This window comes from Bombus flavifrons, chromosome 5 (assembly GCF_040668555.2).
Source record: "Bombus flavifrons isolate JBK064 chromosome 5, iyBomFlav1_principal, whole genome shotgun sequence".
Classification (NCBI taxonomy): Eukaryota; Metazoa; Arthropoda; class Insecta; order Hymenoptera; family Apidae; genus Bombus; species Bombus flavifrons.
Window position 1 is genome coordinate 16328260 of NC_138446.1, and position 15096 is coordinate 16343355.

The 15096-nt window shown below is 41.7% G+C and overlaps 1 protein-coding gene across 5 annotated transcripts in view; it reads left to right on the forward strand.

The window, feature by feature from the left end:
* The window catches only part of LOC138180216 (transcription factor hamlet), a 64615-nt gene extending 53413 nt beyond the window's left edge, over positions 1 to 11202 (forward strand). For 4 of the 5 annotated variants that reach the window (XM_069113830.1, XM_069113828.1, XM_069113827.1 and 1 more), the window contains 4 exons: positions 884 to 1010; positions 5394 to 5493; positions 7298 to 7454; positions 7536 to 11202. In XM_069113830.1, the coding sequence (XP_068969931.1) occupies positions 884 to 1010; positions 5394 to 5493; positions 7298 to 7454; positions 7536 to 9539 (2388 nt within the window). In that variant the 3' untranslated portion in view covers positions 9540 to 11202. The remainder of the gene's footprint in view (positions 1 to 883; positions 1011 to 5393; positions 5494 to 7297; positions 7455 to 7535) is intronic. The other variant, XM_069113829.1, reaches the window with a different exon arrangement.
* Positions 11203 to 15096: the final 3894 nt, after the last annotated feature.

Below are 15096 nucleotides of genomic sequence, written 5' to 3' on the forward strand. Positions count from 1 at the left end.
AACCGCGACCAAGTTTGTAGATTTACGTTTAGATTTGTAACTGCCAAATGCACTACTTCAAAATTTTAACTCTCTTGTTCTTCCGCACGCAACTACGCTAGTCGCCGAGTTGTTGTTTTCAACCACTAGGCCAGCGGTATTCTCTTCAAATAAATAGACGATATACCGTCGTGTTCACCATAATCGTATTTATTTCGTAGAAGACAACACGTATCGAGTTTCAACGCAGCGGCGTTTTTACGCATTGAACTGTTCAGGAACTTCGAGGATGGTTCTATAAATTGGACAGAGACATTGGAGGTCGCGGTGTCAATTTGAGGTTGATCCTGACCTCCCGTCCTTTGCATTTTCTATCTATGTGAACCATGGCACATGGCGTTGGCTACGTTGTGGGCGCTCCCTAAGCTACGTGTATACAGGGTGTTTAGTTATTAAGTCACCCTACGGGGTCGTTTCGGTGACTTCCTATACGCCCTGTTTGCAATCGCTGTGGGAATGGGGGATGTGGCCCGCTCTATCAGAGCCCTACAGAATCGTCGTTGTAATGACTTTTCGGGGACCTTCTGACGATATCATAAAGATCCTTTCATTGCGTTCGACTGTTATGGACTCGCTGGAAAATTTGTACCGTTGAAAACTACGATATTAACGAATGGCGAGGGAATTAGAAATTATTGGAATTTTGATTTCCTGGTTCACTCGACGATTCGATCTGCGATTTAACCGATCTTTATCCTTTGTAACACGATTCGTAATTGTCGAAGCATCGTTTTGATATTGTCATTGAGCGGTACTCGAGATTGTTCGAAGAAGCTCGAGATAATTCGCGATGAAAGGCAACGAGAGAGGGTCGGAAGATTCAAGGAGGTGTCATTGTCCGCAGATGGTGTACGAAGCGGTGCGGGATATAGCGGCGGGTGAAGAGCTGCTTCTCGGTGTTCGAGAACCTCTTCAACTTCAGGATATGCTTGGTGAAAATACTACCGAGGACAGAAGCGATCGAGAGACCGGTGAGTATCAAACGCGCTGCGATCTTGTCGCAAGAAAGGACGCGTGCTATACCGTTTTCTCGTTGCGTTATTGTGGCTGTTACCGTTTTATTAGCCCACGAGACGGTTACTCGATCGAACAAAAACCGGGCCCGTTAAAAAATTTGCTTTTCCATCGAAGGAGAGATCGATCGCGAGCCAGCGAGTGTTCGCCAACTGACGTGATAACGGAAGCACGGGGCAAGCGAACAGATAATCAAACCCATTAAAATATTCCCAATCGTCGAACATGCGGGGCAAGCTGCCTTTACGACTTTTCGGGCCGATACACATCGTGACTTGCGCGCACTTGTGCGGGATCGCGCGTAAAAGTCGGAATGACAGGAGGCAGGTGTCTTCGGAAAGCGGAATTACTGATCTGATGCGAGGGAGGACAGAAGGTAAATCGTGAATCGTTGATTGCACGAGCTGCTCGTCATGCACCCGTGATTCTGGCGTGATTCACCTGGTCGGCCGTTGCGTATTAACCCCTTTTTATCGTAATAAGCGCTGATTATCGCGAGATAGACGTACTCGTGCCGCGTGTTACCTCGCCTCGAGTCGCTTTAAATTTCAATTTAAATCGTCGTTCACCCAACTGCGCCTCGATTCCTACGGAAAAAGTTGGAAATCCAATAGCGAAAGGGAAACTTTCGTTCTCCACGACCATTTGTCTTCAACTTTCATTAGGTGAAGCGCGAGAAATATATACGAGACATTTGCAAAGAGGGTTGCCACCTAGGTGCCTGACTGCTCGACAATTATCTGGTTGTAACTCCTGCACGATGGTCAGGATTCTTATGACTGCTAGGCAGAGATTAAAGGGGGCTATACGCGACACCCAGATGTCGCGGTAATTAAAAGCGGGATTATTATGAAAGTTGGAGGCGGCGCGGTGTCTACGGTTAATTCGCCGGCGATTTTTCCTCGTAATTTCACCGACTCGTAAACGTCTCCTCCGAGGACAGAAGACACGGAGCGCAGCCGACTCGTTCTTAATTAAATCGGTCTCACCCTCCAGCCAATTAAAATTTCGAAGATTTCAACCCACTTTCTATTCCACTTATAAATCGTCTACGAAGAAGGGGTGGCAGGTTTCTTCGGTTACCAACTCCTTTCTCGATTTCGAGTCAGCCTGACAACTTCCGGAGAGGTTCATTGTAACGTTTTCGACTGACGTTTATTCGTAATTATGCAAGTTTGATCAGAAAATCAAGGATTATCGAAAAATTCGTATCGCTAGAAATACTACTTCATTTTTTCTTCGATCGTTTCAACGATACGCCATCCCTACGCAAAACTATTCGTGTTCTTCGTGTTTTTTCACCCCCTTAGGGATCGTAATAAGCTAAAAAAGACTACAACCTATGAGACATGGAAAAATGTACAACAGAATCGCCGTTAATCCAGCGAAACCATTTTTACGAGAAATCCCTGGCAATCTGGTACGTGCAGCGAGAATAATGATGTCAAACAAACGGCGTACACCCCGTTGCAACCCTTGCGAGGGACATCTCTGCTCCGTCTCCCTTCAGCGGATCATTTCTTTTCACTGGTGCGGAGGGATGCTAAGGGAATCGCTTTAACGCGACTGCATGAGGGTGCGACTATGCATGGAACAGCATTAAAACAGCGATAAGATCTCTTTTATGCGTTTGAAACGTTTGGAAATCAGTTTTTACACGATTACTCTATACGACGAAAATACCGGATATATCCTGGGAAGCTTTCGGGCATATCCGGTTTTATTTGCGCTTGATTGTTCGCGCCGTCTCTGGCGATCAAAGTAGCTGGATATATTCGCGAACGAAATCGTTCTCGATAGGCAGTTACGCGAACTAATGCTTCGTCGAATGACGAGCGAGGACGTTTTACGTTGGCGAGACAGGCACGACTTTTTGCGTCGATTCGGTAAACCACGCTTGCACGGGGCGCGTATCAGGGGGGCGTAGATGCAACGGGCTGCGGCAGTTAACGTGAGTTATGGTTTTGATTTTTCGCGGCGCTCAGTTTTTTCCTCTATTACCTAGTGGTGCTTACCCCGACAATTTTCGTTCCAACCATGAGACGCATCTCTTTTTTCCTCTGGATGGCTCCATTTAAGGTTGTAGATAATTTATGGCCTGGTATTGTCGATTAACGCGCGCGTAACCTCGCCTCGTGGTCGGTGAAGGAAAAAAAAGAAGGGCACAGCTTAAAAAAAGGGGTATCCACGCATAAAAGGGCACGCGACGCTGTTTTCGAGGGGGGTGCCACGCGCACGCGGAGGGCGGTGAAAATGGATGACAACCCTATCTGATTCATCGAACTAATGACACGTTATGCTTGACATTTTACTCGCGTTGCGATACTCGTGCGACGCGGTGTTTGTGGAATTTGCGAATGTGAATTACGATTTCTCTGTTCGAAAATTTTGTTCCGTTAAACCTTCGTGGACAACGCACGCGGACGAATAACATATTAGCGACGACGAGCTGTTTGTTTTGCTTCGAGGAGTCCGTTATCCCGCTCGAACTCCTCGGGGCCATGTACTTGGTCCTGGTCCGTCACGATGCCACGGAAACATTGATTTCCGTTACTTTTTCCCATGTAACCGCCAACTGACACGGCTACAGGGGGTATTACCAATGGATCCCACCTGTTGACTTTCAACGACGCGACGTTACATTCCGCCAGGTTTTTTCGTAACGTGCTCGATAGTGACGCATAATACCAAGATTGATCTACACGATACTCATTTTTTGGTGGAAATTTAATATATCTTGCAAACGACGAATATATCAGAAACGTTTATAATCATCCGACGACAACAGTCGGTTGAATTTGACGAAAAAATATTCCTAATGTTGTTATTTATATTTTCAAATTTTCCCTTCCATGAAACCGTTGACATATTTTTTGTCTCTATCTACTGTCGATCTATGCGATGGTTTTTTGAAAGAGCAGTGCACCACCCTGTTAGCAGATCGCGAGGTCGACCGCATCCTTCATTGTTTAAATTCACGGCGTGCCGCTTTAAATTAGTCGTGGATAGAGGAACGATTAACGTTCTATGGGGGGTTGGCTGCGTGGCGAAGGGCGTAGTTGGTGGCGTAGGGACTGTGCCCGGTTCCCATGAAGGTCCGTTGGGGGCCATCGCTCGACCATATGGTTGGGACAAGTGTAGCGGCAGATTTAAATAACCGTTGGTGGACGGGTATCGTTTCGACTTTGTCATTCGTCCGGCTAATAGTCGATCAACGTACATCGATCGATCAACTATTTCCATATTTCTAATTCGTCTATGTCTAGCTTTGAAGTGACATTAATTACGATTAAATTACGATTTAAAATTGATCTCTATCTTACACTTTTACATTTAAAAGATAACGTATTTAGGTAAGTGAACCAAAAAGGCTAAGTTATTCAACCTATCGACAGATTATACTTTTTATATCGATTTAAAAAGTGTATTTTTTTATTTGCGGAGATTTTAGAAGGAATACGTTACTCCTGCCGTTGGATCGGTCTGAAATCTCCATCATTAAAAATTACACGCTGTCTCGTTCACGGACTCCTGATTTTACCTGCCGTTGCTCTTGTCAGTTGGGGGTGAACAGAGGCCGCAGGGGGCAAACGAGTCTCACCTGTGATTGGTTGGATTCCGACCTCGCTGTTACCAATGGGAAGCGGTCCCCGACACCCCGTTCGCGTTTTCAGTTGCAGAATAACATTCTACCAGCTAACTGGTGCATCATTGTATCCATTGTCTTCGTCGACTGCAGCATCGTGACCGACTAACGATAGGAGAAGGTACTTGATAGTGATCGTGATGTGTTCTCTCGTGTTAACTTTCTTCTTCGCTCCTTTCACACTCGTCCATCGTATTCAGTTTTGCGTTTATTATTCAAACTTTTGAATGTTTAAAAAGAAATCGTCGTAGATTTTTGAAAATACTCATCGCGATTAAAAATAAAAGGCTGAAAGGGCGACGTTGTAATTGTAATTTTGAGAGTGCAGTGTTTCGACGTTTCTGTTGAAAAACGGAGGAACGCGACGTTTAGGAAAAAATTGTCGCGTCCATAGGATGCTCGTAGATAGACCGAGTTCTTCCACGGATAGATAAACCGATAGTGCCGGTTTGATTTAATAATTCAGGAACAATCCCGGCGTCCACTTGTCACGCCACTCTCTGCTGGCTCCCCGCGCGCTTCTCGATCACGTAATTCGCCCACACTAGGACGGGTCACGTATCATCGTTCTCGGGGTTGTAATTTATAGAGCCGCAGCCCGTCACAAAGTGGAACGGAATTATGACTTCCAGTCTATCTTCGTTTCTCTTTCTGCAGGGTCGTTTCATGTGTCTTTTCTTTTCTATGCTTGTAGCCTCGCAACACAGTGGGACCGTAGACGAAGATAAAGAAGACGAGGAGGAAGGGGAGACCAGATGCCCTGTCTGCGACAAACCGTTTCAAGATATTGAACTGTAAGTATCTTAAAAAGAAATCATACTTTGATCGTAATAAATTTCCGTAATTTCGTTAGGTAATTGATTCGATCTTAAAAATAAGGTTGTTCGAACAAAATCGTTAAAATTCATATCTTTTCCTCCTCGACCTCCTTGAACCTTTATCAACGAGCAATAGATTTATTATTACGTTTTATGAAGCGAGAAATCACCATAAAGTCGACGATACTAAAGCTTGGTTCATGAAGGATTTATAAATAACTCGTCGTTATACGCTGTTGAAATCAGATCGTCGGGAATTGTCCCCTCTAGCGACACACCGACGACAAATCGCGATCGAGATTGATATATTTTTCGTAATCATCTACTTATATTATCACTTTGAGGATTAATTTTTATATCGATACCAGATACGGACGGTCGTATTTTCATATCTAGCATTAGTGCTCGAGAGAAACAACAGATCGAACTGGTAATCGTAATTTGATATGACGGATAAGTTATTCATTAATCGACAGGAAAATATAGGAACGAGAGGCGCGTTATCCACTCGAAATCTGAGCGTTAGCTGCGCTCCGTTCGAAAAGAGGGGCCCGAGCACGCGAACCATATCGAGGGTTGCCTTCAGAATTACGATAGCTTTTTCAGGGGCCGACATTGTTTGCGTAGCGCTATTAAACGAAAAGTCAAATACTTAACCGATGCGATCGCCGTATGAAAGCTTGGATTATTTGCCTTCTAATTTCTTCCCACGAGCTTACAAGACCAAAGAAAAAGGGTATTGTCCTAATTACCTTACAGAGGATCGAGTCTTCTAATTAAAAATAAATACTCTTCTTTTCTTAGTATTTGCAATTATGCATTTCCAATGTTATTCCATAAACATTTTTGTTGGGCAACGGTTAACGGTTTTCGTAATTAAGTTGGCGAAAAGTTTTTCAGTGTTACGTAACCGCAGTTGGTCCAATTTCGGACATCCATTTTGGCCCGTTCCGGCATCTGTTTCCCGGTTTGGCGACAGACCGTAACACCAGCCGCTTCCGTGAGCCTCGGCTCGGCAGAGTCACCTGTTGTAGCACATAAAGTACGCGCGAGATCCGCATTTGGTTGCATCGAGCCACCCCCTTATGCATCATCGAAGGCGTCGCGTGCCCGCAGCTCATCTGGCACAGCGCACCGTCACCGTGAACCTACTATCTCACCACGAATAGGTTTCACGCGACACGTGTGTTCGAGGGTGTAAAATCAATGCCGCCACCACACCATGGCACATCCTGTGACCATAACCCGTGGCCAGCTCGCGACACCCCGCTCTTACAACGAGCGTTGTTCGTGTTGAACCCCGCCATCGCCACCGTTGTCGCGACTCTCTTACTCTCTCACTCTCTCTCTTCGTTTCTTTGTGTGTATACGATGACCACCCTCTTCCTTCGGGGGCGTGTGACCGTTATTACGAGAGAGCTTGTCCGCTGGCGCGCTACCGGAGTCACTTAGTCATCATCCTCGACTGCACCGAGCGCAGTCTTCGTCGGTGCGCTGCCCCGGATCGATTATATCTGAGGTTTCTTGTTCGACCCGCATTGAGATTTCGCCGCGATTACGCTCCAGTTTCCAGGGCTTTTGCCGACAACACAGCGCCGTTCTTCTAGCCGGGCTTGTCATTCTTGAATATTGAATTTAAGAGAGTGGGAAAACTATCGACGATTTGAATCGCTAAATCGACGGAACGAGGATGTGACATATGGTTTAGTGTAGGATTTTAGTGACAGATGTCTGAATAGTGTGATGAATTTCTTAGAGATCCTTGGTGTTTTTCTTTCAGATTGGACAGTCACCTGATAACGTGTCACAGATATCCAGCGGAACAGCATCGCTGCGACAATTGTCCCCGTGCGTACGCCTGGCGACCACTGTTGGTTCGTCATCGTGCGATCGTTCACGGTGATCTCCGCAACTACCCCTGCGAGAACTGTCCGAAGGTAAGCATCACCTTTGACACAAACTTTACAAAACACGACACGTATCTCCTTGAAGTAACATCTTCAAAGTTTCGCTAACAGTCGGACAAACCGCAGGTCTTCACGGACCCGTCGAACCTCCAGCGTCACATCAGGACCCACCACGTGGGCGCGAGAAGCCACGCGTGCACCGAATGCGGAAAGACGTTCGCCACCAGTTCCGGTCTCAAGCAGCACACTCATATCCACAGCAGCGTGAAACCGTTTCAGTGCGAGGTGTGCTTCAAGGCATACACGCAGTTCTCGAACCTATGCCGACACAAACGAATGCACGCTGATTGTCGTATGCAGATCAAATGCGTTAAATGCGGACAGTCCTTCAGCACGGTCACCTCGTTATCAAAGCATAAGCGATTCTGCGATTCGACACCGCCGACCGGTCCACCTGGCGCCATGCCGCAGTTACCAACCCCAGCGCCGAGTCCTTTTCTGGTCTATCCCAGACCTCCGGTCAGTCTCCCAGGAGGTTTGCCTTTCTACCCACCAAGTTTGATGGGACCCTATCCGGGAATTTTCCCGAACGCTCCTAACTTTTTGAACACTCCACTCTTGTTCCCGCCAAAAGTTGAGGAAGCTGAGAAAAGGAGCGACAGTCCAAAGAAAGAGCGCTTCACCCCGCCGAGAGTACTGCCGCAGCATAGTAAAGTATCTCCATCCACTGCTGAGGAGGCTACCTCCTCGTTCAGACCATCTCCAGCTAGGCCACCTGTCCAGCCAACTCCCGAGAGCGACGACGATCCCTCTAAGAAACGGGAGACCAACAGAAACAACGAGAAAAAGACGGATTCTGAACATGCCCCGGCAACCACGAACGAAGAGACGACGGATCAACCTTTAGATCTGAGAGTCCAAACGAAGAAGCAACGAACGAATTCGAACATCGCAGAGAGAAAGAGTCGTAGCCCGTCACCAACGCCAGCGCCGATGGAAGAAGCACCACCTCCTCCAGATCCTCCAAAACCCGAGGAAGAGACGCCCGTGCCAATGGAGGTCGATTCCAAGGATGTGCCCAACAGCCCGCAGCTGAGAACCAGCCTACCCACGGAACAACCACCTACCACCACACCACCGCACATGGCGTATCCCAGACCGATTCACCCGATGTTGCTGGAGGCCATGTATCGCGGACCAACTAGTTCCTTTCCAGGATTTCCAGGTGGACCACCGCCTCCTGGTAGTACAACCCCGGAATCCAGACTGCTACCACCGCTACCACCCTTCGGACCACCGCGTGGGATTCCTTTTTTAGGGACATTTATGAACGGGCTCAGCGGCGCTAGGCCAGGAGGCGGAGGATTCGACCTGCTTGCCAGGCCGCCGTTGGGACCGTTCCCCGGCGTGAAGCCGTTCCAAGAGGCCGTGATCGCGCCCCATCACCATCATCATCATCATCACGCCCACGGCAAAATGAAAGACCGATACTCCTGCAAGTTCTGCGGAAAGGTGTTCCCCCGATCCGCTAATTTGACCAGACATTTGCGTACGCATACCGGTGAACAACCTTACAAATGCAAGTATTGCGAACGGTCCTTCAGCATCTCCAGTAATCTCCAGCGGCACGTGAGGAATATCCACGACAAACAAAGACCTTTCAAGTGTCCACTTTGCGAGAGATGCTTTGGCCAACAGACAAATTTAGACAGACATTTGAAGAAACACGAAGCCGACGACGGTAGTGGCGTTGTTTCCGTGGCGGATTCTCCGGGAAGTAGCAACGAAAACGAACGAGAGGACACGTACTTCGACGAAATCAGATCGTTCATGGGAAAGGTGACTTATGGTGGCGAGGCTGGCTATGGATTGCCCCCACACCCGGCCTATTTACCTAGTCGACTTCACGAGATGCACGAGTCCAAGATGGAAACGGAATACGACGAAGACGAGGATAGCGAGGAAGGAGTCTCTCCTTTGGATGAAACGGATGGCTTGTCACCCGCAGAGGCTAAAGAATCCACTCCACCACCGCAATACGATCTGAAGCTGAGGGAGAAGCAGGAACTGCTCAACAATAACACGGCTGAGCCTGTCATTGAGATTTCCACATAGCCCATAGGTCGGATAGTTTGAAGAAGATGGAAATTAATCGCGGAAATGCTGTTTTAGTGACGCACATAGAACTGTTACAAAGGTGTTCGTCTTGATGTAACTGTTATAACCGTAGGAAAATTCGATCTATCGTGTTTTCAAGCAACTCGTCGTGAAAAAAGTGTCAGTTTGAGAATTTCGTCGCTGACACCGTGACTTCTTTGAAGTTGAACTTTCTTCGGGGTACGATAAGAAGATGTTAAAGACGCTAAAGAAAAGTGCGTTTATAATAATTCGCAGACATTTTTGGATTCGGTGGGCTTTTATTTTCCAAGTTTCTATTTTTTTTTCTTTTTGCACCGCAAGAGTGAGAATGTAAGAGAGATCGAACGAAATTCACTGTCCTTTCTCATACACGAACAAATACATGTACACATACATACCCACATATACACATATTCACGTTCGTTACGGACAAGCTGTTCAATAGCGTAGTTCCTACAGGCTCGTTTTCATTGTACACGCGCACGTAATTAATAATCGTTCGAACTTTCCCTCCTTTCCCTTCGACGACCTGACTATCGGTCGCTAATCGTAGTATTATTTACTCAAGTTACTGCAAGTTATTTTGCGTCGTGCGAAGCTGTCTTACGCGAAAGACAGATCCCGATTCGAGTTTCTAAATCTCGATTACCCTCCTTTAATAGTATGTATATTTACACAAGACGATCTAATCGTGCAACGATTCAAAGATATCAGAGCCGGGAGAAGATTAAGCATCGACGTTTTTTTCTTTCTAGAGAGTAGTTCGATGGTTGCAATTCTCGACGGAAGCGAATTCAAGGAACCTCGTGGAGCTCGTGCTCGAATAGGTAGAAAAGTACGTGCATATGTCTGATGTTAGTCGGCTCGAAGCCAAAGCGACGAGGATGACGATTATTGAAGTGAGCATGTAATTAAAAGAGTAACGTTTTATGAGAATCTGTGTACAAATTTCTATTAGGTGATATAACGTTTGTAAAAAAGAAGAATACAGAAGTTCTCCGTGATTTTTAATATATATATATATACATATATATATTAATCTATATATTTATCTATATATACATATACATATCTATATTTATATATATATATATATAGATAGATAGATATTATACATATGCATATATTATAAATATGCGATCTTATCAATTTATTGTGACATGGGTTACGAGAAGTACTTTATAGAGACGCATAATTGTTACGTTTATTTCACTGGATAATAAATAAGCGGATCGCGCGTGTTTTCACCCTGTTCTCGATGTTCAAGAATGATGCTCGTGAATGTTCAAACATTTGAATTTTGTACAGGCGTAGGCGTGTACGGAATCGCAAAGAGAAAGAAAAAATAAAGTTATTTCCCTTCTTTTCTTTTGATCATTCCCAGGCAATGTTTGTGAATAGCGTTTTGATAATGGCGTTGACAACATAGGAAGTTATCTTGTTTTTTCACGTAAAAGTTTACGAATACATGCTCTACATATCTCTTCTTCTCTCATCCTTTTCTCTAATAGACGATAACAAACTTACAGTTTGATTAAGCATACTTACGTCGATCATACTAATTAAGAACGATTATATTATGAATCTATCTATACATATTGTATAAAAGCATCCTGTAACTTCATTATAATTACTATTAAAATATTACACTTCAAATATGATAATTACTATTAATTAACTCATCATTAATTACCCAACACCTCTTTCTATAAAAATTCGTAGTATAGGATACAAGTATGTAAATGTACAAATATATAAGTGTTTATTGCAGAATTATTTGATAGAATGCTCACATTTTCTCGGAAATTATTTATCTATGTACATACAGGTACCATTTATCGAGAGAAAAGTAAAACATTCAAATTATCTTGGATATTTAATCGAAGATTTTCATACTCTATCAATCGACAAAATTTCTATATAACATACTATTTCAATTTCGCGCGCATGTCAAAGCTGCTCGCGCGAAGGAAGAAAGTGGTTCTTTAGCCAATTAGAATGCAGCTAAGCGTCGCCTTCACGCGGGACGTCATTTACCTGTCGAAAATCGCGGCGTTCAGACGTGTTACCCAGCGTGAGGTAAAGTGCTTAGTACAATTTTGTTACTTTTGTTACTTTTTGAAGACTTTTTAATTAACATTTAACTCGAATTTGTGGTTTTCCTGTGTGTAGATCATTAATTGATTGAATGAAAAAACAATGGAAAAAGGGTTAATGGATACTATGACAATCAATGGTTAATTCAATGACGTATCAAACAGTATGTACTAAACAATTACTATATACTAGACGCATGATTCATAATGCTATTAAGAATAGCATTACAGATGAAATTGGAAAAGATTACAAAAATGTTCTTTTTCATTTGATTATACATATATCTTAAATAGAATTCTAAACGGTTAGAATGAATGTTCTTAATAAACTTTTCTATTTCTTTCGTATTGTTTCCTTAATAGACTTTGGTAATAAATATTTTTTAATAGATTTTTTAATTTTAAATCGAATGACTTGATTTTATTGTATGTATGTATGTAATCTCATTTAAGAGATTGCAATCAGTCATACTTTGTTGCATTTCCCGCGTGAATTTTCTATGGTATCGCCATCTCACGACACTTATCAATAACTTTTATTGTTTCTAAAGAAGACGCCATTACAAGTTCAGATTTTGGCGCGTAACATTATCGTGCTCTTCCAGCAACTGTTTGGTCAAGAAATTCTGGATTTTTTGCAAAGATTTTCGAGTATTTATAAAATGTGATACGGTTTATTACTACAAGATACGTTTCAGCCTTCGGTAACACGATATAATCCCTAAAATCAGTTATATTGCATTTAGAGTATTCGTTAATGTTCAGTGTAGCGATACATATTTTATAACATTCGCAAATAATATTTTACGCTTTCCCAGACGTCGTTTTAACATGTAACTTTATAACAGCAGTAAACAGCAGTATTTTTCAAAACAAACGCTCGGTAAGAGGAAGAAGAAAAGCATATAACGACATGTAACGGCCCTCCTCCCCCTAAGAGTTTTACTTTCAGAGAATGTTTTCATGATTGCGTGCAATGCGATTAGTGAAGTCAGTGTTTGTTTCGTAATTGTAATTTCAATATTTCTCAGAGTAGAATATTTCTTATTAGTACCAATTGCAATAGTTATACGCGAAATTAGAGTCAGTGTTTGTTCGTCGGTTTATTTATCGGGCGCGATGGTAATTATTTATTTCTCTTTTTGTATATAGTTTCTCTTTTTAAACATTCGTTTTCTGTATTCGAGTCAGTACTCAAGAGGATAAAGTATCTTCTGGAGCCTAACAGTGTAAGTATTTTTGCACATTATTCATCCATTTAGTTTATTCTTTGTATATTGCTAGAATTATTTTATTAACTATTGGAACGAAGCCTCAACGTTTCTCTATATTGAATTATAAAATCTAAATTTGAAATTGTTCTATTAAAGTTTCAATTCCTATAGTAATTACAGTTTATTAAGTTTAATAGAATTTTATGATTCATTATCTTGGACTTTTGAAACAATCAAACAATCAACACTGTGGCTTTAAGAATAAATTATAATGTTACATATTTTGTTACAGCTTCCCCACAATCTCCACTTCCTTGTGTTCTCTGGATAGAATCTTGTACATCGCTTTTTTTAATAACATGAACAATGCTATGTAATGTTAGTAATTGAATAATTAATTATGATTGATCATGAATGCAGTGAAATATCATATTCATATCGGCCAATGGATATAAGTACGCGTAAGAATAAAATATGAACCTTTTTGAGTAAAATATCATTTTCAAAAGTTTAAAAAGTGTTCATTGTATTTCTTGAAGTTTGTCTTATACCATAAAAGAGTGCATTTACTTCTGCGTTAGCATGAACAGTTATTAGACAGATTCATATTGTAATTGTAAGATATCAGTCGGTATTATTGGCGCGACCACGTTCTCTCCGACGATCAGTTATTATACTTCACGTTCTATGGATAAGGTAGAATACATAATGAGACTTGTTTCATTGACAAGGCTGCGATTTTGTGTTCTCCATTTTATTAACTGTCGGTATTTTTCGACGTATGAATTTTTATTCATCTTAACTTTTATTGTCTTAATCAATTCTTATTGAAAGTTTGAAACTTCGGTAAAAATATAACATATGTATACCAAATATATAGCAGTACAGTTATTTTCATCATGAATTGGTATTCAATATAAAATAACATAGTTCTAAACCAAAAACTAATATCACAGAAGTGTGAATTTAGTTTTCGCTCGTAAAAATTATTAAATTTGTTTATTATTATTAAAAATGATTAAATTTGTTTGTATTCTAATGAAAAACGTCATCAGGTATATAAGGAACACATGTCTCGTGCTTGTACAGTGAGGATCGAAGAAGAACTTCTACAAATAAAGGTATTAATTTCTAGCGTTTAAACCATTAATTTATTACATTTATCCCGCTAATCTATAACATTTAAGCTATTAATTTATAACATTTAAGCTACTAATTTATAACATTCAGATCATTTCTTCATTGCATCTAAACTATTAATTTATAACATTTAAGCTATTTATAATATTTAAGCCATTCATTTCTAACAAATAAAGTAATAATTTATAATAGTTATACTATTCATTTATAACAATCTATCAGTAATGTAAAACAATTACTCCATTAACTTTTAACAATTATACCAATAATTTATAACAATATTTAACTCTTAATTTCTAACTGTTATACCATTAATCGGTAGCAATTGTACTGTTCATTTAAATCAATACCATCAATTCATAGCGATTACATTAACGATTTATTTTGCTTTGTTTAATATTAACGAAATCTTTCAAGTCTCTGAAATAGTATTTTACTTCTATTCAGTTTCTTTTTTTAGTTTTAAGTACAGTATTTAATATTTCACTCAACTAATTTGTAATTTGACTTTAAGATAGTCTGGTCTGGATAATCCAAATCTGTTTTGGTGATCTAGACTGGACTAATACCGCCCTACGGGGACACCGTGGGACGTCGGGGACACCGTAGGATATCGGGAACACCGTGGGATATCGGGGACACCGTGGGATGAGTGCGTTTTAGTCTTAATTATTCATATGATAGATACACATGTTAAGTGCATTGTGAGCCCATTTTGTACTACAATACTTATCCATCTTGGAACGAAAAATAGAAGTCTCGTCTCTCTTGATCCACTCGCTTACCATACAAGAAAAGTTGTTCTTAAGATTTATAATATTATGTAATATTAAATAACTCATGGACGGGTCTCGCGTGTAGTCACCTACTCGTGGTGAGACCTGGTAATTGGCATCGTTTTCCAAAAATTAATCAGTTGATTAATGTTTGGAAAACGGTACCAAGCCAAGAATTACGCAACAGTCCAGTTTGGGTCACCAAATGCCGCGAAAAGAATTTTGGATAATCTAGACTGGACCGCAACGTGAGACGCCGTTGGTCAGTGTGCTATTAATTTATAACATTTAAGCTATTAATTTCTAA